General features: G+C 49.1%; 1 protein-coding gene across 1 annotated transcript in view; it reads left to right on the forward strand.

The window, feature by feature from the left end:
• Window positions 1-6,071: 6,071 nt before the first annotated feature.
• Window positions 6,072-26,788, forward strand: part of NGEF (neuronal guanine nucleotide exchange factor) — a 39,209-nt gene continuing 18,492 nt past the window's right edge. Inside the window, exons 1-3 of the mRNA XM_055346357.1 lie at window positions 6,072-6,244; window positions 6,816-6,958; window positions 12,890-13,194. Of these exons, the coding sequence (XP_055202332.1) occupies window positions 6,138-6,244; window positions 6,816-6,958; window positions 12,890-13,194 (555 nt within the window). The 5' untranslated portion in view covers window positions 6,072-6,137. The remainder of the gene's footprint in view (window positions 6,245-6,815; window positions 6,959-12,889; window positions 13,195-26,788) is intronic.

A 26,788-nucleotide genomic window follows, 5' to 3' on the forward strand; every position in this document is an offset into this window, starting at 1 on the left:
ATATGAGCCCTTTCCTGAGACTCGAAATCCTTAACCTTACTCCTGGTGACTCAACAAAGAACGTTCTTTCCACTGGATGTTAAGGGTGCGGTGGATTGATTTCAGCAGAAAATGAAAAGCTACCGTGCGCCTTACTTCTCGTTATGGAAAATACTTTTCTAAAGTCCGATTATTTGCAATTCTCAAGGAATAATCTGTGACCAATTTCTAATTATTAATTTTGTTAATGACATGCCATTCCTACAAGTACTTTGTTTATGAATGGACATCCTTCTCATTTCATACCTATATGATTTTGCTACATTTGGTTAATGATCAAGGCAATAAATTCTCCATTACAACAGTGAATGTATTCTAGTGCTAAATGTAGGCTTCCTAAGTGGTAATGATACTAATAAAAATTCCTATTTGTATAGTACACTATACATACTACATATAGGACTAAATTAGATATAACCATATAGTTTATAAGGTAATTTAAAATAACTAAATTTAAGTGGAAGGAGGTGGGCTAGTCATTCCTCCACAGTTTGAGTTTCAACTTAAGAGTGTGTAAACCCCCATGGCCACAACCTAAAATGTAAATTATGTGTACTGAGGCAACTCCCTAATTATTCTAGATTTCAGCCTCAATATATCTTGAAAATAGCAGTATTCTTCTTTAGATCCCTTTATCCAGGATGTTCCTATCAGTCAAAAGCCCTGATATCACACAGAGCCAAAATTCTTGGACCCTATATGTCCCAGGCTCCTCAGTTAGGAATATTGCAAAGAAATCCACAGCCCAAATCTTCTCTCATTTCCCACAGTTCCAGATAAAGACACAAGTGTTACAGCTTCTTATCCAGGAGTTATTTTGGGGAGCCAGTTTTTAGAAACACATTTCTATCAAGGCCATACGATTGTCTGTGTCTCATAATTGAAGACATGGCCAGGATTTGTCCCAGCCTTTAAAGGCCACTATAAAGACACATCAACCATCAGAATGCTTGGGAAAATCCCATGTTTCATGAGCCAAGCAACATCATCCAGGCTGCCTCTCACATCTGGAAGTCGAGCAAAGCTTGGCCACCTATTTTTGATTCCGAAAATGTCATTGAGCGCAGCAATGTCAGTCTAGCGAGTAAGCCGGCTTCCCGTGATCACTGAAACCTAACCAGTGCTGGCCCAGCTCCTTAAATCAGACAAAGGTTCATATGCATCTCTTCGCCCCTCTGAGCTTTTCCCTATCTAACCCACACTGTAACGACTGTCCACCATAGCAACCATATCAAAGAAGAAACTCAAAATACTCCTCACTTTACCAAAACAGTGAATCCAGCTTAAGTGGATTTTTTTTTTGACTCATCAAAACAAGTCACAGCTACCTCTCCCAAGCTTGAAGCCTGCTCGCTCCCAAAACGGTCAGTTAAAGAAATATCTTCACTGGCCAAAGAGCAAGATGAAACACCAAGGGAATGCCGATGCCACCTTCAACAACTAGAAGAAGGATTGGAACCAAGGATGAGTCAATGTAACACCTACCAACTATTGAGTAACTACCTTACTATTTCCTGAAGCCTCCTGGATGTACTGGGTGCCGGGGATGTAAAGATAAATAACATCCTCATAGCTTCCCCTCCTCAAATCTTAGCTTCACTAGGAAGAGAAACAATGCAAGTGAGTGATAACAGGGAGGACTAACAGAGTAGGACCAGGAGCTCTCAGGGTGACTCAGCTTTCACCCAGGGCAGTCACAGACTGGACTGTACACTAACTCCTCCAGCAACAAATGACCAGCAAAGTACTGGGGAGCCATTGAAGATGATAGATGTGTGGGATCAGACGTGTCCAAGGAAAACTAACCTGGCAGTAATCCTTAGGGCACACGGAAGGAGAAAACAAGACATCGTGGAAAGGAAGACTGTTGAGGGAACACAACCACTGGACTCTAAATCAGAGTAGAGGCTAGTGACATCTGGGGACAGCTTACAACACCAACTGCAGAGTTTGTGTCACCCCCGCTCAGGTTCAAAAATTCAGTCGAAGGGCTCAGAACTCACTGAGCTGTCACGCTCACAGTTATGGCTTATTCCATGAAAGGCTACAGACTTCAATCAGCCAAGGGAAGGGATGCATGGACAGAGTCCAGAAAAGTTCCACCTAGAATTCCAGTTGTCATCGCCCAGCGGAGCTATGGACAGTGCTAGTGCTCACTCTTCCTGGGCAGCAGTGTGTCACAGCCAGGAAAACTCACCTGAGACTTGGGGTCCAGCGTTTTCCTTGGGGTTCAATCACCTAGAATGAGTTGGCCACCCAGTCTTCAGCCCCTCTGGAGGCTGAGCTATGATCACCTGGCCCAAAGCCCCCACCTTATCTGTTCCCAGGTCTCCAAGTCAGCAAAGTCACTCTTCTGATTTATCAGATACCATCCCAGGGGCTTAGAGATCACCTCTCAGGAGCCCAAGACAGAGGCTAAATAAACCTCTCTTTGGATAAGATCAATTCTTTACCACAAAGAGCTAAACTGATTGTTTTTAACTTATTTCCATAATATTTACAACTCCACACTTACGATTTATCTTCATGTTCAAAACGAAAGAAAGGACTCCACCTCCACCTCACCAGTAAAATACTTCCAAACCCCCAACAGAATAATCTCCTTTTGGAAGTCTTGCAGAAAACTCCATCCATCAGGTATGGATTTCCGGGTTTCTTGGAGCTGCACTGCAGTGAGAGAGGCACATTTTGTGTTTTTCCTACTCTCTCCCTGAATTTGGGGGGTTCAGTTAACCTTGAGGCAGTAGCCCCCTGTGGATTGACTGTTGGGGCTGCCTACCTAGTTTAAATGTGTTGATTTTCAAAGCAACTAAAAAGTCTTTAGAGAGTGACAAAAATAACCTACTGTCTTTGTGGCTGTAGAAGATACAGGTGATTTAATTAAAAGCTATCAAGCACCTGTTTCTAGATGTTTCCAATGTATATGTAAGGATTACCCTCTTACTACCAAAACAACAACAACAAAAAAAAATCCAAGTCATTTTCCTACTAGATTTAAAAATATAAATGTGTCTTCACATTCGAGAGCCTGGTGACATACCATGTGACCCTAAAAAACACTTAGAATACGTGAATAGAAATTTGCACTTCCTTTGTCCCACAGAACATAGCATACTTACTAGCACAGACTTCAAAAATCTGCCATTAGCCAGCTGTGTGATCTTGGGCTTGTCATTTTAACCCTCTGGCTCAGCTGCTTTTTCTGTAAAAGAAAAGCGTTGGATGAGATCGTTTCTAAATTTCCTCTGGTTCTCCCTATTCTTCCTCAGAATAAGATAATATTTTGTAAATATAAATGAAGGTTCCTAAAGCAGAGGATAAATAAGAATCCCCTGTGTTTCCAATATTTACCTTTTATAGTCCAAAGGAAGAAATAAACAATGTTTAGGTTAAGTATATAAAATAACCGAATATTTTTCAAAATATACTATGAATTTCTTAGCAAATCCTACGGAGCACCTACCATGTACTAATCAGGTGTGTGTGTGTGTGTGTGTGTGTGTGTGTGTATGAAATATTGATCTATACTTTGTGAATGATCCTGAACAAATGTTCGTTAAATGGAGATCTTACTAATAGCCTGATACGCACCAAATATGACAGGAAAGAGAATGTGTGGGATTTAGCTTAAAGTTATATGCCTTCAGAACTCAGTGACTTTCTAAACCAATTTTATAATTAGGAGGATATTTTTAGCTTCTTTTTCAATTGGAAGGTTTTATTATGCTCATCTTAATATACGTAATTTCGCTTGAGTATTTTCTGATTTAAAAAAAAATGAATCTTTTCCCCTTGGTGGAGCAAAGTGTGAAAGTAACAGCTTCCAACTTAGTGTTACATCAAATTTAAGGGCTGGTGAAACCGTCCTAAGAGGTAGGTCCTAGTGATTGGCCACACTGTGCTCCAGCTTGCGCCCGGATGAAAGATGAGTAAGACACCAGGTGCCCACTGTGGAGGGGCCCATGGCTTAGTGTAAGGATGGCCCTATTCACAAAGAATTACAGTGCCAGGTAATGCTGCCCATTACTTAGGGGATGGCACCTGGGGAGGGGGTGGCGCCCCAGTGCGCCTCCACCTGCAGGAGTGAGGACTACCAGGGGAGCAGAGTTCTAGCAGAGGGAATAGCACTTGCAAAGCCCAGAGCCTGGAAAACTGTGAAGCTAAAGCCTCAGAGGAGCCAGCTAGGGCAGTGGCCCCAAGGAAGCAGGCATGGAGCCGGATGCTGGTGAAGAGCCTGGTATAGTGCCCCGGGGGGGGGGGGTGATGGGACAGCAATGCAGGAATTTAAGCGGGGAAGCAGACCCGTAATTTAGAAAGGAGACAGAGAGAGGGATGGACTGGGGAGAGGTCCAAATGCAGAGGGGCAGGGGTGCTGCTTTGAAGGATCCAGGGGGCTCAGTGAGGCACTGATGAGTGGGGTGAAGGAAGAAGGTTGGGGCCAGCTCTCCGGCTCCGCCCTATCTCCTGCCTGGCTGTTGGGGACAGTGGGGACTTGTGAGCGCACTAGAATGTGCGGGAGGCATCCAGGCAGGCAGGGCCAGAGAGCAGATGAAAATGTGGAGTTCCAGGGAGGGTTGTGTGGGATCTGCGGAATGAGTCGAGGAACGAAGGCCTCTGGCTTGGAAAAAGAGAAGACCAGGTGGTTGCCTTGCAAATAATCAGAGGCCTTCAGAGCAAGACATCAGAGCCGTCCAGTGTGGCCCTAGAGGGGACCAAGAGTGAAGTGGCGGCTTTAGGCATTGGGACTGGGGCAACTGGAGTACCATTTCCCAGAGTCAGAGCTGTGGGAGGGCCCGCGGGGTTCTCCGGCTACTACAAGCCTCCCCTCAAGCTGCTTTCCTTCCTCCGCCTCCCACCGCACCCCAGCTCCCCCCGTTACCACGACCTGGGTGTTCGGGATGGCTGGCCAAGGGACCCCACAGAGCCAACCAGCTACCCAGCAACTAAGGCCTTCCCACCAGAAGGATCTGCAGCCCCAAAGGAGGAATCTGTGAACTTAAGTGCGGGGCAAGGTGCGGAGGAGGGTTTCCACTCCGCTCTCACCCCGCTCTGCAGGCGCTGGCCCCGCTGTCACCAGGGCCCATGGGGGGGGGCGGCAGGCTGGCCTCGGCGAAGGACACCGAGGAAAGTCCCCCCAGATTGCCTTGCCAGGCCGATGAGGGCTCACGTTCCGCTCGGGCCCATTACCCCTTTCTGCCGACTTTGGGGGTCAGAAGTGGACTGAACTAGCTAACACGGGGTGCGGGTCGCCAGGCTCAATGGGACCAGGCGGGGGAAACCGGGTGGAAGTTTGGGGCGCTTTGATTCTCCTCTTCTCGCTCCCACACACCCAGCGCCGGCCACCGGGACCTTTGGGTGCCCGAGGGCGGCCAGACCCGCAGGGAAGACGCGCGCCGCCCCCCCCCCCCGCCCCTCCATAGTCTCGGCCAGGAGCAGGGGTGCAGGGTTCCCCTAGGACCGCAGGCTCTACCTCGGGCTCCCTCAGAGGCCCCCCCCCGCGCCCCAGGTGAGGACGCGCGCTCCGCCAGGCTGGGTCCCGGCAGCAGAGGCGGGGTGGGGTGGGGTGGGGTGGGGTGGGGTGGGGTAGGGGTGGGGTGGGGTGTCCCGGGGCGGGGCGGGGATGCGCCCGTGGGCGGGGCGGCGGTCCGAGGGGCGCGGGGCTCGGGGGCACGTGGCCGGTACCTTCCGAGCTCGAGCCTGGGGGCCCCTCCCCCCACCGGCCCCGCGGGCCGCTCTCCCAGGGCCGAGCGCAGCCGCGGCGGGGTGCAGGGCGCGGGGGCCCGCAGCGCCCGGGGCCCGGGTGGCGCCCAGTCCGGGCTCCCGGCCTCGCCCCCGCCGCGCGCGCCCTCCCGCCTCCCCGTTGCCGTGGCAACCGGAGCCTCCAGGCGCGCGCCCGCCCGCGGGAGCGCCCGGCAGCGGCGGCGGCGGCGGCGGCAGCTCCGGCTCCAGCCGCGCGCGCTGCGACCCGGTCCCGGAGCCCGCCCGTGGCCCGTGGCCCGTGGCCCGCCGCCCGCCGCCCGCCGCCCGTCGCCCGCGGCCCGTCCCCGCCCCCACGCGGCCCGCGACCCGGCCCCAGCGCCCGCGCGCCGCCGGCCCCCATGGAGCTGCTGGCCGCAGCCTTCAGTGCCGCCTGCGCCGTGGACCACGACAGCTCCACCTCGGACAGCGACGCGCGCGACTCGGCGGCGGGACACCTGCCGGGCAGGTGAGGGCGGGCGGCCGTGCGACCCCCGCGCGCCGCGGCCCCGGCCCGGACGCCGACCCCGCGCGCCCCGGCCCCCCCCCCCCCCGCGGCGCGGGTCGTGCAGCCGGAGCGCCCGGGGCGGGGGTGCGCCCTGCTCGGCCGCCGCGGGTCCCGGCCCCGGGCTCCCCCCGCGCCCCCCGGCGGGCCTGGGGCGCGAGCTCGGATGCGGGGCGGGGGCGGGGGCGGGGGGCTGGGCTCGGGCCGGGCCGTCGGGGCGGCCGGGCGGCGCGGCGGGGAGCGGGGGGCGCGCCAAGTTTCCGACGCCTGCCCGCGAGCTCCGGGCTCCGAAAACATGAAGGCTTGGGGCGGGCTGGCGTGGGCATGAATCACCGGGTCGCACCCCGCTGCGGTGACGAGGAGGGCCTGGGCGGGGGCGGGGGCGGGGCGGGGCGGGGGGCGCGGGGCGGCCTCGGGCCGGGCCGTCCAGGGAGGGTCCCGCGGGCCTGGGCCACCTGTGCCGATGCCCCCGCCGGCGGCCGACGTGTGTCGTTGCTTGAAAATAACCGGCCCTGCCCCTCCTTGCTCTTGGCAGCGAGTCGTCCTCCACCCCGGGAAATGGGGCCACGCCCGAGGAGTGCCCGGCGCTGGCCGACAGCCCCACGACGCTCACCGAGGCCCTGCAGATGATCCACCCCATCCCCGCCGACTCCTGGAGAAACCTCATCGAGCAAATAGGTGGGTGTCCCCGGCGGCGGCGGCGGCGGCGGGGCTTCAGCGCGGACCCGGCGGTCCGGTCCCCCTGCCCCCGAGGTCCTTGCGCTTCCGGGAGCACATGTATCTGATGTGGCTAAGGAACGTTTTGGGACATGTTTGGCTCGAAGTGGCTCCGTAGGTGAGACTGGCACATTTCAGTAGTGATGCATAATTGGGCTTCTGCAAATGGATTTCTGTCCGGCTCTGGGAAGAGCTGTAGCCGCCCAGCCCTCCGCTGGGGGAGGGCCCGCTGTCCCCTTGTCATCTCAGGGGTGAGGTGCTGCTGGGCCTTGCAGGAGACAGTGCTGCCCGAACCTGGCCTGGCAGGGGCCTGGGGGAAACCTGGAATGACGTCAAAGCTTGAGAAAGTCTTCTGCAGAGACCCCCCTCAGGAGGAGGAGGCCTGGGGGACTTTGCACAGTGGAAGGAAGGGCAAAGTAGAGAGGGGGGCGGTCCCAGAGGCCCCTGGGTCAGGAAGGCAAGCCTGGTTTCACCTGCTTTTCCAGGAACGAGGCCCCAGGTGTGGGGCACGGCCTGTGTGCGTCTGGCTTCTGCACAGCTGCAGCTAGAGTACGCTGTGAATGCAGAAAGTGGATGGAGAAGGCGTCCCAGGAAGGCGAGCACTTGGACTTAGGAGTCAGAAATTGCTAATGATAGCAAACTAGTTCCCATCACCGTCACCAGGGTTGGCAGCAAATGGTTAATGTGGGTTTCCATCGTTTGGAAAATTCATACCGGCTGCTTAGAAAAAAAATTTTTTTTTTTTTTTTTGTTCTTTGGTGTTGTCAGAGCTGCAGTTTATTCGTTCAATTAAAATTCTAGGTTCAGAAATGTCCTCTCCCAAATACATCAGCATCGTTCTCTACCCCCGGCGTTCAGGCAGCTGCGGGGTGTCTGGAGTGGCAGTGGAGCTTGTGTCGCCCCAGGAGACCCTGCCTTCGGGAGACTCCTGGGGCCGGCCCACTCTTCCCTGGGAAGGGTTTTTCCAGACTGATCCCTGAGAGGAGCCGAGCCCCTGGCACAGCTGAGGGGGTGGAGTGCACCCCGCGTGCTGGGAAGCTGCTGCTGACTCCAGGAATTTTGTCACCGCCAGGCCCCCTGGGTGTCAGGCTGGCTGGTGGCCGTGATGGTGGCAGTTTTTCCTCCTTATTTGCTGGGGTGCTGGAGGGGGGGTGATGGAGGGGGGCCGATCTGAAAACAAAGAGGCCTCAACACCACCTCTTTCTCCCACCTCCCTGCCACACTCCCTGTCCCTTTGTAGTGAGGAAAACCAGCTCTGCCTTGGCAGACGCTGGAGAGACCTTGACTTCCACCCTCTCGAAAGGGATCTTCTGTGGCTAAAATCAGCGTCATAACTGGGAAGGATGTGGAGTGCAGGCGGAGAGCTCCATGCCTCCTCTCACAGAGGGCTAGGCTCTCGTCAGCAATCCCGGGCGTGTGGAGACAGCTCTCCTGGAGGCAGCTGGTCCTGTTAGGCTAGTGGCACAGGCTTCAAGCTGAGAGCCAGGGACCCTGAGCTCTGGTGCCCACGCATGCTGGCCCTGGTTCCCCGTGTGGCGAAGCATAGGGACTGACGAGTCTTTTCTCCCCCCTCCAGTAAGTGCTGGTGTAACTGGTGAATATCTTTTTCCGGCTCCTGGGCTGGATCCATAGTAGTGGCTCACCAGCTGTGATGGATGGATGGCAGCACGAGCTGTCAGCACCTTCTCACTTCCCTCGTTGTGGACGTGGGGCCTGTGCTAAGCAGAGTCCTACAACAGCCCCACCTGCTTTCAGCTCTAGGAACGAAGTGAAGCCTTTGCCAGGTTATCAGGAAAGGACCGATTCCGCAAGTCACAGTAGAATTAAGCGGGGAGGAAAGTGGAAACCATGTATGGGCATTCTGTAGACCGCTGTGGTAGGTCCTGCATTGCCTCCCACTGAGGCCAGAACAGAGTTTCTCCAGGATTGTGCACGACACGGCACACAACCGTTGTTACAGATCACAAACCCTGAGACCCTGCATGTGTGTGTGGGCACTGTCGTCGTCTCTGAGCTAATAAATGCTTGACGCATACAAGGTGCTCACTAAAAAATCAACGAACCCCCCACCCCTTAAAAGCTTGTATTTGAATGATTCAAAGAAAAAAAAATTCTCTTTAGAAAGTGAGATTTTGAATGACTCCAGGGCTTTGGCAAGAGGAGCCAGGAATTTACCCCTTTTGCAGGGCAGCACAGCCAGCCTGGTACAAAACATTTTAAGTGGGAAAGATGGGAACTGGGTCTTGTATATCTGCATGAATATACTATACCAGGTGCAAGATTTTACTGGTAAAAGTTAATTTTCACATAAAGTTGTGCTTGCTGAATGTATAAAATATGAGATAGGAAAACATATTAATAGAACAATGAGTATAGACATTTAGTTAACATGTAGCTCCTCAGGTAAGACTACACTATTAATCTGAATTTTAAGACCAATAAAAATAAACGGGCTACGAACAATGGTTACACAGTGTGTCAGATAACTCTTTGTAGTCACAGTAATTCCAGGAAAACTGGTGTTTAAATTCATATTCTAAATTCTTCAGAAAGAGGTATTCGGAAACTACTTGTCTTGGGAGTCTTTGGCTAAAAGTAACAGAATATCCAGCCAAAAAAAAGCTTAAACAATGGCAGTATTTTTTTTTTCATTCAGAGGTAGAAAATTCTGGAATTGGTTCAGTCAGCCAAGCAGTTGCCCACCAGCTCCTTTCCCTCCATCATTCTCAGCATTTGCACTTTATGTCACAAAATGGCTGCCACAGCTCCAGGCATCACAGACAGACACATGTAAAAGCAAAAAAAGAAAAGTTTTTCTTTAAGTGTCTACTGAGGAGGGACGTCTTTTGGGGAAGCTCTTCTCTCTCTCTCTCTCTCTTTTTTAAGTAGGCTTCACAGTGGGGCTCGAGCTCATAACCCTGAGATCAAGACCTGAGCTAAGATCAAGAACCAGATGCTTAACCGACTGGAAAGCACTTCTGAAAGATGTAAAATGTCCCCTTACTCTCCTTGGCCAGGCTGTGTCATGTTCATGCCTAAACCCACCACTGGCAAGAAGGAGGGAAATATCACTGTAGGGTTTGGTTTTCTTTTTCCCCCAAGCGCTTCTGTTAAATTTATTTCCTGGCTTTTGGTATAGACGTGAGCAACGTGTACACTTTGAACCTAGAGATTAGGGCTGAGTGCTTTCTGTAGAGTTATAGGGCAGACGAGGCCAGATTTTAAGGGAAATTTACATTGGATGTGGACATTTATTTCTAATCTTAAGCCTAATTTCTGTGATTTTTCTCTTGTGAAGGGAGTCCCTAAGGCCAGCCATTATGCTACTGAGAGCTCTCATTATACTTGAGAGCTCTCTAAAGAATATTTTCTTTTTTGTTTGTTTTGTTTTTAGAGAAAGGTTTTATTTTTTAAAAAATTTTTAAAGATTCTGATTAGCATACAGTGTAAATATTAGTTGCAGGTGTACAACATAGTGTCACAGTGGGTTTTGGTCAGCCAACATTTTCCCACTTCCCGGAGCGCGGAATGGGTCAGCGCCCAAACAAAACCCCTCCCCTGCCAGCTGGGAACACGGGGTGTGAGGGGATAGAGGAGAGGCAGCCAACAGTGTCTACCACAATGTGATTTCAGAATTAATATTTTCAACCCAGCTACCCACAATGCTGATATTTTTGTCTCTTTTCACCATATGTATCACACTGAGATGCTGGAGATAGTATTTATCCATGATGTGCCGACGATAGCATGTATAAGACATATTTTTGAACCTTCAAAAAGATGCCAAATTGGTTAGACGCTTCGGTGAGGCTTAGAAACTGCATTTTTTTTTTTCTAAAGTAGGCTCCACACCCGGTATGGGGCTTGAACTCGCGACCCTGAGATCAAGACTCGGATGCTCTGCAGACTGGGCCACCCAGGAGCCCTCGAAGCTGCTTTTTTAAAAAGGTGTCCGATCCAGTGACTGTTTGAGTACCTGCTAGGTGGGAGGCTCATTCACATTTTGAAAATCGAATCCAAGTCAACTCGTGGAAACTTGGTTCCGTTTAAACCTCTGTAAACACGCGCACCAGAATCACGGGAGACGAGTCGGTTCAAAGTCAGCACAACAGTTAGGTCTCAGGCTCCCGACTGAACCCGGTTACGTAGCGACGTGAAGCTTCTGTCTTCATAGATCTTCAGTCCGGATTACGTTTAACAGAGACTCGGGGCTTTGCTTTTCTTCCTTCCTTTGTCAGATCACCTTCATTTATATTCTGCTGGAATGGAGCTCGGCAAAATCACAGCATCTTAATTTTTTAAAGTAAATGCTACGCTTACCGTAGAGGCTTCGTAACCCAGCGTTACGGAGCATGGGAGGCGAGCTCATGAGTCCCACAGGGCGGGCCTCTTGGGTTTCCGTGTATGAATAGAATTTATCCAGCCGCGTTCAGGACTTCAAAGTTCGTCTGCTTTCCTTCCTTCCTTCGTTTCCTGTTTAGATATATTTAACAATTAGATAAGAAAGGAATAATAGCGTTTGTACTGCATCGTAAGAGAAAGTGCTTTACAAGTGGTACGTTTATCCCAATTAGAATTCTCCTGGGAAAATCATCTTTGTTTTATAGGTGGACTATCAAGGGGCCCCTGACTGCAGGCCAGACCGGAATGTTCGGCTGGCTGCCTCCCGGCCCTCCCCACCTGGATGCCCCTCAGGTGCACCTGGATCTCTCCGCTGCCCCCCATCCCTCAGCTGTACCCTCCTCCTGGGCTCCTTGTCTCCTTGACTGGGGCCACCAGACCCTGTTGCCATGCTGGCCACCTGGTTATCACTCGTGACCCAGCACCAGGCAGACACCAGGACCCGTCTTGTGCCTTAATACTGTTCCCTGAACCAGGCACGTGGCTCCATCCCGCACCACCACATGCGGTTTGGGCCTCCGTCATCACCCCCTTGGGGAATTAACACAGCATCTCTCTTCCTCTCCACACTCATCCGAAGATGGAGACCGGAGCTGCTTGCCGGAGGTCTCTCGGGGCCTCTCTCTTGCCCACAGGATACTTTGCCACCTCCATGGCATGGCCAGCAGACATGACCTTAGGGGCCTGACCCCCTATCCACCCAGTCCCCACCTTTCCTCCTCCTGGGCCGAGACCCCCTCCCCCCTTCCTCCCACCTTGTCCTTGAAGCTTTTCTGCTGGGAAGAGACAGTCCCTCCACCTGGCAGCCAGGATGTCTGAAATCAGGGTTTTCCCTCCGGAGATGCTACATTTGTGCTGATTCATATGTACCCCCAAGTCTCCTTGGAGACTTAAAATGCATTTACTCTAAGTACAATTGGTCAGGGAAGTAAGCCTGAAACTGTAAAAGAAAAAAAAAAAAAAAAGAATGCTCCCCTTTTGAATCCTAAGGCTGATGAAATATCGGTTTCTCCTTCAAAATGAGAATCTACAACTATTCCCATTTCACAAATGAACATGCTCGAGTTTTAATATTGAAGCACTTAAGGCTAGGGAAAGCATCCTGTTGGGATGTTGAAACATAATTAGGGCATTTCCATCAACTGTGCCCCTTGGTTATCAACACATCAAGTTCTAGACTCGAGCAGTCTGCCAAGTGTGTGTGGGGAAAGCCACATATTTGTGTGACCAGATTTTTAATGCGTTCAGGGATCTCTTTATTTTTGTGGGGGGGAATCTTCCATATGCTGATCATCCCCAAGAAATGAAGACGGTGGCAGTTCCTTGGGCCGGGGAGAGCCCTCTGGGGAGGAAGGCTTTCCTTCCATTCTCCTAGGCATGGCCCCTGCCCTCGGTGAGAGTACCACGTCTTGACCTAGTGATTTGGAAAGCTGTGCCTCTGAAATCTGTCCCTTTTTCTTCAAATCAAATTTGATTTTGTTTTGATTTCAGGGCTCCTGTATCAGGAATACCGAGATAAATCCACGCTCCAAGAAATTGAAACCAGGAGGCAGCAGGATGCAGAGATACACGCCAATGCCCATGGCTCCCTGGCCAGCGAGGAGACCCCAGAAGAGGAGGAGGATGAGGAGGAGGAGGAGGACGAGCCGGCAAGCCCGCCCGAGAGGAAGGCTCTGCCCCAGATCTGCCTCCTCAGTAACCCCCACTCGAGATTTAACCTCTGGCAGGACCTGCCTGAGATCCAGAGCAGCGGGGTGCTGGAAATCCTCCAGCCCGAGGAGATCAAGCTGCAGGAGGTAAAGGGCTGCCCAGGGGTGGGAGCTCCGTGCAGAACGGACAGGTGGTTCCATGCACTAGGGGAGGCCTCCTCCGTGAGGGGTCCCCCCCCCGCCCTGCAGGCTCCCCAGAACGCTTCCTGGTGGGTTTAGCCATCCAGAACACTCAGGGAAATGCACGTTGTTTCACAGGCACCAAAAACAAAACAGAACAAACAAACCATCCTCGTTTGCTTCTAGGAGAGCTCAGCCCAGTGCTGGGCGTGCACAGCAGAGCTGTTTCATCAGGGAGCAAGGTGGCATCCTTTGGGAGCCCAAGGTTGTCGGGTGTTCCCGGGGCGCACGGGAGGGAGCTCGGGGGCCATCTGTGGCCCATGTCCACCACTTTGCTCCAGAGGCCCTTGAACCCAAGGTGAGCGGACCGGTGTGGAAATCCAGGGCCTTCCTGTCCTGCTGCACCACATAGATGGTCCAGGCACACCTTGCACATCAGCTAGGCTGAGGCAAAAGCGCCAGGCGGCCTAAGGGTTTATTACTGGCCGGGAGGGAGGATCCACGAAGGAGTCACAGTAACAGAAGTGCGTAGCTGGGACATCGGCGTGTTCCTTCCAGTTGGGCAAAGATCACTCGGGAGTAGAGAGAAAGCCCGCGATCTAGAGATGGGAGCACGGTGATCAGCAGTAAGGGGAGAGGACGGTGGGGAGGGATGTGCCGTGTGTGGTCACCGCGAGATTTCAAAAGTGGCGAGAGAGGGGGAAAGGAGGAGATTGAGTTCAGTCCACAGTCCTCCTCTCTGTGCTGTACCCACACGCCCCTCCAGCCTGTCCTGGAACTGGTTCTAGCCCCGGGTGCCCTGGCCTCCCCGCCCTCCTGCCCTGGAGTCCACCGAAACCTTTGCTCCTCTCGTTTATTTAAAAGACAAAAGTAACCTGTATGCACCGCTCATGACCGACCGCTGGTGACCAGGCTGCGCCTGCTGGGGAAGGTATGGGGAGGCTTGGTTTGTGCACAGCCACCTGGCAGGATCGAGAGGGATCCACCCAGGCCCTTGGGACTTGTGAGCAGGGATCCGGAAAGGGCTGTGTCAGGAGTGTTTAATGAAACACCTGATGTAAATCATGTGTAGCCACCTGTTCCCGATGTGGCTTCTCCTAGTTTTGCACAAAAACCCTGGAGGAGACATAAAGAAGCCACTTGCAAACCCCCCCCCCCGCCCACCGGAAAAGAAGATGCACATGGGGGGGTATGGATAGATATGTCCCCTGGAGCAGGGGAGCCCTACTCAGAGAAGCAACCACATGGAAGGTGCCAGAACACGTGGAGAAGTCCCCTTGCAGTTGTCCATCCCTCCTACCTCGGGGTCCCCTGGCCACAGACAGGGCTCACCGCTCCTAACTTTGACTTTCATATGGAAAGAATTTTATAATACTATTTTGTCTTCAGCTTCTTTCACACAGTGTCACCACCACAGGGCCTTTTTCTTTAGTCCCCAGAACAAATACCAGTTTCTGGGGGAAATGCTTCTTTTTTACCTTGGTAATTAGAGAAGTAAAGATTTTCAGTCCTTTGGAAAGCTTAGAGATAAACCCTAGTAGAACTTAAAACATGGTATAAGCCTTCTACGACATAAGCAAAGCTCAAAGCAGAGAGAGCAGGGCCTTTGTACTAAAAGAGCAAACAGTTAAAAAGCTCCCCCCACCCCCAATAGCATAAAATAAGGCAGTGGAGTCCATAGCAAATGTTATCCGTTATAATGAGCGTAAATTGCTTAAATCCTCCATGGAAAGACAGAAATCCTCCCACTGATTAGAAATCTAGACCCGTTATATCGTGGGACAGAGTGGAATCTGGGATGAATTAACAAAGGGAACGACGAGTCCTTTGTATGGAGAAAGGTATCCTGGACGTTGATAAAAGGTATCGCTCTATTTTTTAAATGTTTTAAAAGTAAAGAAGCTACTCATTTATAGATTTTCATCATTTAAAAACTGCAGTGCCAACATGTACGGGCCTTGTCTGCCTCCTGGCTTCTCACCCGAGGACTCACCATGTCTATTTTCTCTCTCCTCATAGAGGATGGACCTAAGACACCATCTGGTTTGGGGGTTCAGACGTTTAGGAAGACTCTTACGTGCAAAATCCTTACAGACTTTTTTGAGGCTCCCCCCTTCCATTTACATTTGTTTTATCTAACAGCTGTTTGATTTTGATTTTGGTTTTTAGCGACTTAGAAACTGCAGTTTAGTTTTCATGAAGACAACTCCCTGTGTCCTGACGCTGCTGGCTTGAATCAGAGCAAAGACCGCCACAAGGGGCTCGCAGGTGGGGAGAGAAGCATGCAGGTGGCCTGGCGCAGGTGGCCTGGCGCAGGTGGCCGGGCACAGGTGGCCTGGAGAGCAGCCTGCTGCCCAGAGCGCTCAGCGCATCCCGCACAGCTTTGCAGGGAAGCCGAGCCATTGACTCAGCAAGTGGCCACATGGAGCTTGATTGGGAGGCGCTTCAGTGAGCTGGTGGGAGACTGTGGCTGGTCAGGGAAGTGCAGTTTAAACGGTGGTGGACAAGGGGCACCCCGGTGGGTGGTGTGTCCGACTCTCGGTTTCGGCTCAAGTCATGATCTCAGGGTCGTGAGATTGAGCCCCACATGGGGCTCCACGCTCAGGGTGGCATCTACTTGAGCTTCTCTCTCCACCCCTGCTGCTTGTGCGTGAGCGCTCTCTCATTCTCTATCAAATAAATAAATCTTTAGAAAAATAAATAAATGGGGTGGACACAGCCATGTTGCCATTCAAAAAGGCAGGACAAATTTGATAATACTCCAAGGATGTGAAGGGAGGCCATTTTCACGTAGCCCCTGAGCCTGGTTAGCAGACTTCTTGATCTCTCCTCCCATCTGCCCATCTGTTGGATGAAAAATTGTATCTTGCTTTTAACCTATCTGTCCTTGATGACTTGCAAATTGGGCGTATTTTCACATGTGTATTAGCTGTTTCCATTTCTCTGTCTACGAATTGCCTGTTCTTATCCTTTGCCCTTCTTTCTATTGGGTAGTTTATATTTATTTCTCTTCCTGGTGGATGGCAGCTTTTTATACATTCTGGGTTTTACATTTTTTAAATATGTTTAAAATGTTTTCTTCTGTGTAGTAGGAGAAGTGATGTAGCATGAGTTTGGATCCCAGTTCTGATACTTCTTAGCTGTGTGACCTTGGGCAAGTACTTAACCTCTCTATGCTCTTGTTTCCTTATCTGTAAAACTGGGATAATCCTAGTACTGCATCACAGGGTTGTGAAGATAAATGAGTTAACAAGATAAAGAGCTGGACAGACTGACATCAATTGAGCATTTAAGTGCCGCCTTGCTTTGTGGTGTCTCTTTTCACATAAAAATATCTCATCAGTTTTATAGAAAACCTGCCAGTCTTCTTCTCTTTTTTAAAACCTAGTCTTCTGGACGTTATGTCTATGATTAGGAAGGCCATTCCTAAGAGGTTCACTTTACAATGAAAAGGTAATTTTGCCAACTATTATGAGATGGCAGCCAGATAGAGTGGAGTCTGTCAGAAACATGAGCAGAAGTTGCCGTACACGCTACACTATTTCTGTAGGAGTGGGACATAACATGGATATAAGCAATCTGAAAAAAAGTAATGCAGTGGACTCGAATATTTTTACTGAACTTTATAGTTGTGGCAGCTGTGCTGCCCAATGCAGGAGCCACTGGCCACTGGCAGCTACTGAACACTTAATATGGCTAATCCTAATGGAAACATGGTAAACGTAGAAAATACACACCAAATTTTGAGGTCTTAGTACAAATGAAAAGAAAGCAAAGGTACCATATTAATAATTTTTATATTACATGCTGACATCATATTCTGGATATGTTAGATTAAATAAACTATATTAAAATTTTCCTGTTTCTTTACCTTTTTAAATGGCTACTAAATGGTTACTAATAAATTTAAAATTTCTGTTGGACAGAAATATATGCTTGAGAGAAGCAATCTTCTATTTCCCAGTATCCATAAATACCACTGAGAAGTGGTCATATATTAAGCCACAAGAAAAAGTTCAATAAATATTTACTAAAATTATAGAGGTCATAATCTCTCACTAGGGTGCAGTGAAACAAGAAAATAAATTTGAACAATGTAAAAACCTCAAATCAGAAATGTTTAAAATGCTCCTAACCTTTGAGATAAGAAAATCAATCTTATATTTATAGATTACTTCAAGGATAATGAGGAAGATTACTACATTTTGAAAACATGGAATGCTGCCAAAGCTGAATTTGAAGATTTTATTTATTTATTTGACACAGAGAAAGAGAGAGGGAGAGAGAGAGAAAGCGAGCACAAGTAGGGTGAAGAGCAGAGGGAGAGGGAGAAGCAGACTCCTCGCTGAGCAGGGAGCCCTGAGGGTGGGGTGGCCATGATCCCAGGATCATCCCAGGATCATGACCTGAGCCCAAGGCAGATGCTTAACCAACTAAGCCACCCGGGTGCCCCCAAAGCTGCATTTGGATAAAAATTCACAACCTTACATGCTTTAATTGTTAAATAAGGAATAAATACAAAATTAAGCGAGCTAAGATGTTAGCTTGAGACATTCAGGGGGAAACACACACACTCACACACACACACACACAATCTGAAGGAAAGCAGATAGGGTAGAGATCAATAGATCCTGCGTAAAAGTCGCAATGAGATGAATGACTTTCTAGGAAAATATAAGCTACCAAAAATTGACTCAAAAATAAGAATTTCTTAAACACCAAAATATATCAGGTAACCAAAAGAAATCTACAAAAGAGATGTTGCCCCCAGATGACTGAGTTGGGCCAAGTGGTCAAAGCACAAAGAGCCCCTGTCACTTGGAGTAGTCTAGAACACTGCTGTCTAGCAGAATTTTCTGCAACGTTGGAGATGTTCTACATTTGCATCTTCCAAAGTCACCAGCCACGTGTGACAATCAAGCATTTGTAGTATGGCTGCTGCCACTGAGGGACAGAATGGTTAATTCTATGTAATTTAAACTAACTTCCATTTTGAGAGCCATGGGTTGCTACTATATTGGTCAGGAAAGATCTAGAGCAGGGATCGCCCCTTCTTAAAGGACCAGATAATAAATATTTTAGGCTTTGTGGGCCATACAGCCTTTCAGAACTGCTCGGCTGTCCATGGTAATGTCATAGCCGCTAATAGCATGTGAAGGGATAGACATTCCAGTTAAACTTCTTTTACGGTTATAGTTGGCCAAAAAACCATGGGGTATGGTTTGCTGACCCATGGTCTAGAGCATGGAAAAGAGGGAAATACACAAACCATTTGGTTGAAGGTATTCTAACCAAATCTGATCAGTAGCACACACACACTTTTTTTTTTTAAAGATTTACTTATTCATGAGAGACACAGAGAGGCGCAGAGACGTAGGCAGAAGGAAAAGCAGGCTCCCTGAGGTGAGCCTGATATGGGACTCCATCCCAGGAACCTGGGATCACGACCTGAACCCAAGGCAGATGCGCAATGACTGAGCCACTGAGGCGTCCCTGTAGTACACACACACATTAAAACAAAATCCACCTCATTAAACACTCAGCACTCCTCTCTCCGTAATCAGTGGGACCAGGAGACATGGAAAAAGTCAGGGTATTGAAGAACTGGAACTAATAGCATTTCTAGGACACTCCACTCAACACCTAGCAGAGCGTGCATTATTTTTCAAGTGCACACAGAGCATTCACCAAGGCAGACCATACCACACTTTCACAAATTGAAAAGAATTCAAATCATACAAAGTATGTTCTGCAATTGTAATAGAATTAAAATAAAATCAGTGACCTAAAGGTTACAGGAAAATCTCCAAACACTTAGAAATCGAGGGGCATGTTTCTAAGTAATCCTTGAGTCAAAGAGAAAGTCCGCAGGGAAGCTAGAAATAAACTGCCCCTATTCACAGAGGACATGATGATTGTCTATATAAAAAAATCTCAAGAAATCTACCCAAAAAAAAACCCTCTTCAAATAATAATAATAATAATAATAATATAATAATAATCACACTAGCTTAAAAAACTTAAAATACAATACCAAGTGCTGGTGTGGTTGTGGAACAATTAGAATTCATGTACCTGGCTGGTGGGAGTACAAAATGGTTTGGCTGCTCTGAAAAAGAGTTGGTGGTTTCTTACAAGTGACACAGACCCCATACAGCCCGGAGGTCCCAGTTGTAGGTGTTTACCTAGGGCAGCGTCTCAAAAGCGACAGGATGACATCTGGGGTTGGATCATTCTTTGTCAGAGGGGTGGCTCTCCTGTGCGTTGTAAGAGGTCCCTGCTACTAGATGCCAGTAAAATCCTACCCCCAGTTGTCACAACCAAAAATGACTCGAGACCTAGCTGAAGGTCCCCTGGGGAGCAAAAGTAGTTCATGGTTGAGAACTACTGCCCTATAGAAATAAAAACTTAGGTTTACACAAAAACCTGCAGGTGAATGTTTATAGTAGTTCGATTCATAATAGCCAAACACGGGGCACAAACCAAATAGCCTTTAACAGATAAACTCTGGAAAGTCTGTACGATGCGCGCTACTTAGTCCTAAAAAGAAGATCTATTGCTATACACCAGCTAGGTGAATGCAAAGGCGTGTTGCTGAGTGAAGGAGATCAGGGAGGTTACACACCATGTCATTCCATCTGTAGGACACGCTGAACGAGACAAAGCTGCAGTGACAGAGGCCAGATCAGTGGTCATCGCCAGGGATGAGGGCGGGGAGGGTGTGACCAGAACAGGAGAGCACAGGGGGCTTTTTCAGAGTAATGGAACCCTGCGTGTCCTGGTTATGGTGTTGGTTACAAGGATCTTATGCCCGTGTTAAAATTCTTAGAACTGTGCATCAAAAGTCAATTTTACCACATACTAATTTAAAAACTAAAACATAAAAGGGGGGAAAGAGGAAAAGAAACAGATTGTCCTCATTCTGTTCAATCCAACAAAAGAAGCACTTCCCCCCCGCCGCCCCAACCCCCAAAACAAAACCTAGATCTGTCTTACTGTGAATTAAGGCAAAAATTTACATAAAACATAAGAAAATCAAATCTGGAGATATATTAAAAGAAATACATACATTGAGGGGGCATCTGGGTGGCTCAGTCGGTTAAGTGTCTGCCTTCAGCTCAGGTCAAGATCTTGAGGTCCTGGGATCAAGCCCCATGTCAGGCTCCCACGTCCCCTGGGAATGGGCTTGTCACATCCAGTGTCACCTCCTAGGACAAGCCCCTCCTGACCCCCCTGGCCAGAGTTTCATCCCATGAAACCAAGTCCTGTGAGGGCAGCGCCCGTAAGTGGGAAATCTGCTTCTCCCTCTCCCTCTGCCCACGCCTTTGTGCGCACACATGCTCTCTGTCTCTCTCTCTCTCCCAAATAAATAAATTTAAATCTTTAAAAAAGAAAAAAGAATAACATATATTGAACACATATGCGTGAATGCAAAGATGGTATGAAGTTTGGGGCCAGAATGTATCCTATCAATAGGCCAGAGAAGAACACCCTGACCTTCAAAGACGTTGAAAAGGGAAATAGGACATTTATTTCCATTTAAACAAAACTCAGGATAGTTTTGGAAATTTATAAAGAACCTCATAGGTCTATATCCAAGATCACATTTAATGAAGAATTGTTGTTGGTGGAGATCAAGGCAAGACAGTGAAGCTTGCTAACACCGGTGTTGCTCTGGAAGTTCTAGCCAGTCCAGCAAAACAAGGAAAGAAATAAGAGATAAGGGATCCCTGGGTGGCGCAGCGGATTAGCGCCTGCCTTTGGCCCAGGGAGCGATCCTGGAGACCCGGGATCGAATCCCATGTCGGGCTCCCGGTGCATGGAGCCTGCTTCTCCCTCTGCCTATATCTCTGCCTCTCTCTCTCTCTCTCTCTCTCTGATTATCATAAATAAATAAATTTTTTTTTAAAAAAAGAAAGAAATAAGAGATAAAGCATAAGCAAGGACAGTCAAAGCCACCCTTACCTGCCGATGATGTCTGCCTACTTAAAAATCCTGAGGGAATCAAAAGCACTGGATCTTTATTAGGCATTTCAGGGAAATGGCTGATTCTAAGATAAACATCCAAAACTTAGTTGTCTTTGTATGTGTGAGCAAAACCCAGGTCTCGATCAATTAGTGAGCTCTATCAATAAGAAAAAGATGAGTATCCCAAAGAAAAATGGACAGAACAATTCTCAGGAAAATTGCAAGTGGCCGGTGATTAAATTTAAAGCGGGGGGGGGGGATCAAACTCACTGGTTTAATCAAAGAAGTCCAAGTTAAAACAACATTGAGGTACAGGCATTTCAAATGGCAGAGACTTTTAAATATAAATATATTTAAAACCTGGTGTTGGGTAGATTTTTCTATGAGTACTCTCAAACACACTGATAGGGAGGAAACAGCAATGTGTGTACCAGACCCTTACAAGGGTATGTTTGCACACTGTCTAGTGTTACCATTCCTAGAAATTTATCTTGAAAAATAATCAGAAATATGCACAAATACTTGTTTATAAGGATGTTGATTCCAGCAAAAATTAGGGGAAGAATGGGAGGAAGAACCCAAAATGCCCAATGATAGGGGAACTACTTAGTAAGACAGTGTACACAGGAAAAGCATGTTAAAAAAATGTGTTTTCAAAGAATGAACAAGGTGAATATTTATGACACATTAAGTTTTTAAAGGGCAGGATAGAGGGGCACCTGGATGCACTCTTGGTTTCTGCTCAGGTCTCGATCTCAGGGTTGTAGGATCCAGCTCTGTGGTGGTGGGCCCTGCGCTACACAGAGTCTACTTCTCCCTCTCCCTCCTCCTCTGCCCCTCTCCCTGCTTTCTCTCTCTCTCTCTAATAAATAAAAGCTTTTTTTTAAAAAATTAAAAGATAGGGACACCTGGGTGGCTCAGTGGTTGAGCATCTACCTTTGGCTCAGGTCGTGGTCCCAGGGTCTTGGGATCAAGTCCCACATCGGGTTCCCTGCAGGGACCCTGCTTCTCCCTCTGTCTGTGTCTCTGCCTCTCTCTGTGTCTCTCATGAATAAATAAATAAAATCTTTTAAAAAAATTAAAAGATAAAGGCAGGATAAAGCATTCCATCTATAGTAGAATTGGCATGGAAAAATAGATTTAATAAATGACATTTTCGTCATTTCTAATAGATCCAGTAAAGATATTTAAATAACTAGGATGACCCAACAATAAATACAGTCACATGCAGTAGAAAATCACAGGGGCGCACAGGCCATGTGTCTTGCTCTGAGACTTTATGGTCTTTTTTTTTTTTTTTAAGATTTTATTTGTTTTAGGGAGAGAGTGAGCAGTGGGAGGAACAGAGGGGGAGGGAGAGGGAGAAAATCTCAAGCAGACTCCATGCTGAGCACGGAGCCCCACGTGGGGCTCCATCCCACAACCCTGAGATCATGACCTGAGCCGAAATCAAGAATCCGATGCTTAACCGACTGAGCCACCCAGATGCCCCTGGTCTGACTTTTCATATTTATTTTAAAAAGCTTAATGTGAATTTCTATTTTGTTAATATTTGGCAAGGGAAGCAGTGAGATCTCCAGATCTTTTTTGTTCCAAATCAGTGACTTCTGCATTAGATCTTCTCATTTTTCAAAGCAAGTCAGGCAACTGGTACCACCAGCTCAATCTGTTGTTGGAACATCTTTTTCTCCTTAGCTACAAAAGCAGCAGGTTGCAATGAACTACTGTTCACACAAGGAAAATACCCCAAAATGATGGCCTTTTGGTAGGCCTATGTCTTAGTCATTGAAGAACTGGGATTTAAGAACTAAATTGTATGTTTCCCTCCTTTTCTAAGTAAAAATTAGGTAGCTAAAGTTGGAACACGTCAGGTAGGATTTTCTCGGTTTAGTTTCTGTTTCTTAAACTTATCCTGTAGCCCTCGATTCCCACCCTCCTGCCTGGAATGGTGTTGGGGTTGCTGTCTGAGAACACAAGAGTTTGAGAAAATAATCAGACGTACGTTCAAATTATAAGGTTTGAGAGGGAGGCAGCTGTAGAGAGGGCAGGGGCTTCCCCAGAAAGCCATGGAACGTGGAATGGTCCTGAGGGAGAGTCAAAAGCAAAGGGGAGGGACCCGGGGGGGCCTCACCTCACTGAAGGAAGCATCAGTCACTGCTTGATTCTCACCAGGCCTGACACCGGCATCCTGAGAAAGAATGGAGAACCTGGAGGGGCCGCCCAAGCACACTACGTGGAGTGGTCACTCCTGCGGCTGGCATGGCCCATGTCCCCAGTGAGCTCCAGGAACCTGTCTAGGCAAAGGGGATAGAAAAGACAGACGTGCCTTGGTCCCTGATCTTGGTGAGCTGGGTGTGCACAACTCAAAAACTGAGCAGGGAATGATATTTTGAGTATCTCCAAGGAAACCAGGTCATGCAGACACTCCCATGGGGCAGCCTGCACAGGCTGGTTCTTATTGCAGCGGGACAGCCCTAGGGTGCCCAGTCAGGACTTCGCGTCACCCTGCCAGGGGCAGGAAGGGAGGGGACCCAGTGGTTATCCTGTGTGGGCCTCCTAGGGGATCTATCAGGATCTATTATGATCTCAGTCGCTCAACCTCCAAAACAGGATACATTTTTTGGTTTGTCTTTTTTTTTAGAATTTTAATGTACTTAAAAAAAAACTATCCATTTTAGAGGAAAATTATGGGTTTTTAATATGATGTACTTTTTTAAATAAAGATTTTATTTATTTGACAGAGAGAGAGCATGCTATAGGCAGAGGGAGAGGGAGAAGCAGACTCCTCGAGGAGCAGGGAGCCCTGTGCAGGACTCAGTCCCAGGACCCTGGGATCATGACCTGAGCCAAAGGCAGACCCTTAACCGACGAGCCACCCAGGCACCCTAATATGATGTACCTCTATCAAGAAATTAAATCGTGGGCAGCCTGGGTGGTTCTGTGGTTTAGCACTACCTTTGGCCCAGGGTGTGATCCTGGAGACCCGGGATTGAATCCCATGTGGGGCTCCCTGCATGGAGCCTGCTTCTCCCTCTGCCTGTGTCTCTGCCTCTCTCTCTGTGTCTCTCATGAATAAATAAATAAAATCTTTTTTTAAAAAAAAGATTTCAAAAAAAGAAAGAAATTAAATCGTGATTGTTATTTTGTTCACCAACCCTCATTGAACCACATACTTGTCTCTTTGGGATAAACTTTAACAATTCAACAAATGAGTCTCCAGTTAGGAGGGACAGGGACTTTGCTCCACGGTTTAAGGACGATAGCCATGACACAGGACATCACACAGCTCCTGTCCTATGATAAACACCTGTAATTCTTGCCACAAAGTGATGTTAGCATTTGTCATTTTTGAAAGGAATCTTTTGGATAAATAACTTACGTACCTGATGAAAAGTGCAAAAAGAGTAAATGGATTTACGGTGAAAAACCGTCTCCTCTGTGCCTGGTCCCCGAGGGCGGCGTCCGTGTGCCGCACACATGGTGAACCTGCTATTACGTGGTTATGTGCTGTGCTTGCTTTCTCAACTTGGTAAAATGTTTTGAAAATCTTTCTACATCGGCCCAAATGGAGCGCCCCATTCTCTTTTTTCTTCCTTCCTTCCTTCCTTCCTTCCTTCCTTCCTTCCTTCCTTCCTTCCTTCCTTCCTTCCTTCCTTCCTTCTTTCTTTTCTTTTCTTTTCTTTCTTTCCTTTATGGATCTCTGTTGTTTATGATGTTTCTTGATTTCTTTAGCCAGCCCCCCAACGGATGGCTATTTGCGATTAGAAATGTTGCGGGTCCAGGACATTCAATGCATTATTATATAAAACTGAAATCCTTGCAGTGGATTACCACGGAAACTTCCAGGTGGAATTGAGGAGTTGAGTTCCCTGCTTTTTAAATTTTGGGAGATGCTGTCTTCACACTGAGGCATGAGGGTGCTCGCTCCGCATCACCACTGTACATGAGCCCATCATTTTGTCTTGACTGATGTGCTAGATAATCAGCGATATCTCGTTGTGGTTTTAATTTCCATTTCTCTTAACTGTGAGTGAGGCGTCGTTGTAAGATTGTGTCTTTTTAAAGTTTATACCTACGTTAGGGGTGCTCAGGGCCCCCCGCCCCAGGGCTGCAGGAAGCTACAATTTCATATGTGAGCCCTAGGCCCGCAGCAGCACCCCAAGGTCGTTGTCGCCACGCTGTGTGACGTGTGATGGCCGAGGCCTCGTGTGGACCCCGCAGACCCCACTGCAGCGGGTCAAGGTGTGCGCTCTGGAATCTGATCCATCATCATTCGTGGAAGAGAGACACTCTCAGGAGCTTGTTCTTTACTGAGTGTCTTTTTGGAGTCACTTCCAGCCACCTTAATACCTGTGATAGTGAATTATTGGGCTAGCCCCAGAAGTGGGCAAAGCTTTGTGCTGTTCCAGTCAGGTCGTGGAGGGGAGGGACCAGCCTGGAGCATGGAGGGGCATCTGCTGGGGGTGGCCACACTGGCACAGAAGGACTCAAGGCCCCAGAGCAAAGTGCAGGCACAGCCTCTCATGGACGGGCCTGGCCACCCTTCACCCTGGCTCCTGTGACAGCCCCGGAGGAGGGAGGAAGCGTGTGGTCATCTGGAGCATAAGGCCCAGCCTTCGTGGCCATAACTCCCTCTGGCACATCGTGGGGCCTGGACACTGGACCGAGGGGTCTGAACCAGGGTGTCCATGGGTTATGTCCCCACAATCTCTAAGGCAGTGGGGTGCTCTAGAAGGAGACCCCTGGCGTTATGGCCCAGCTTCCTCTCTGTCTCCTCCCACCCTCCAGCTAAAAGCAAATGTACCAGGAAAGATAGGCATCGGGCAGGTGCCCTAACACTTAGGAGCTCCGAGTGACAAGTAAGAAAGCTCCCAAGTGACTTGCAGAAGCTTCGGGTGCCAGGGTCCTCAGTCACCGCCACACCTCACGAGGACTGGGACATCTTGTTAAAAGACAGGTTATGTGTGGACCCGGGGCGAGGCCTGGGGATCTGCATTTGCACAAACATGTTGGCTTTCCCCCACTTTTGCCTGGCTAACTCTCAGCCCCTTCCAGAACCCTTCCCCGGCTGCCTGCTTCTCCTGCCTCTGGGGTACGGCCCCCTCCTTGCTTCCCCACTTCACTGTCAGGGTCACCGCTGAGCTGTCATCGGCCGTGCCCAGGCTGCATCCTTGGTGACAGCATGCTTCTGTGCCTTTGTGTCCCCAGCATTGAGCCCAATCACGTCCTGGAGGTGGCTCTTGGTCCAGGTTTATGGAATGACTGAGCTGAGGTCTGGGTGGCAGTGCAAAGTCTGGCTCCCCACGCTTGAGGTCTCCTGGGCCAAGGGTCTCCGAGGGTCTCCGAGGGGGCATGGGCGGGTCTTGGTCATCTCGGGATCCCCAGTGTCTGGCAGCCCCCAGCTCTCAGCAGGTGGCCAGTAAGCTTCTGGAGCATTGAGTTTCCTGTACCTGCCACTTTAGGAAGCCATCCAGGAGAGAGGATCGAACACTGGATGGCCAGCAGGAGCCTAGAAAGAAGGATGAACGTATAATGCAGCCAGTGGTGTCCTTGTAAACAGATGTGGGTGCTCCGAGCGTGGGGAGCAGGGGGC

Source organism: Nyctereutes procyonoides, unplaced genomic scaffold (assembly GCF_905146905.1).
Source record: "Nyctereutes procyonoides isolate TBG_1078 unplaced genomic scaffold, NYPRO_anot_genome, whole genome shotgun sequence".
Classification (NCBI taxonomy): domain Eukaryota; kingdom Metazoa; phylum Chordata; class Mammalia; order Carnivora; family Canidae; genus Nyctereutes; species Nyctereutes procyonoides.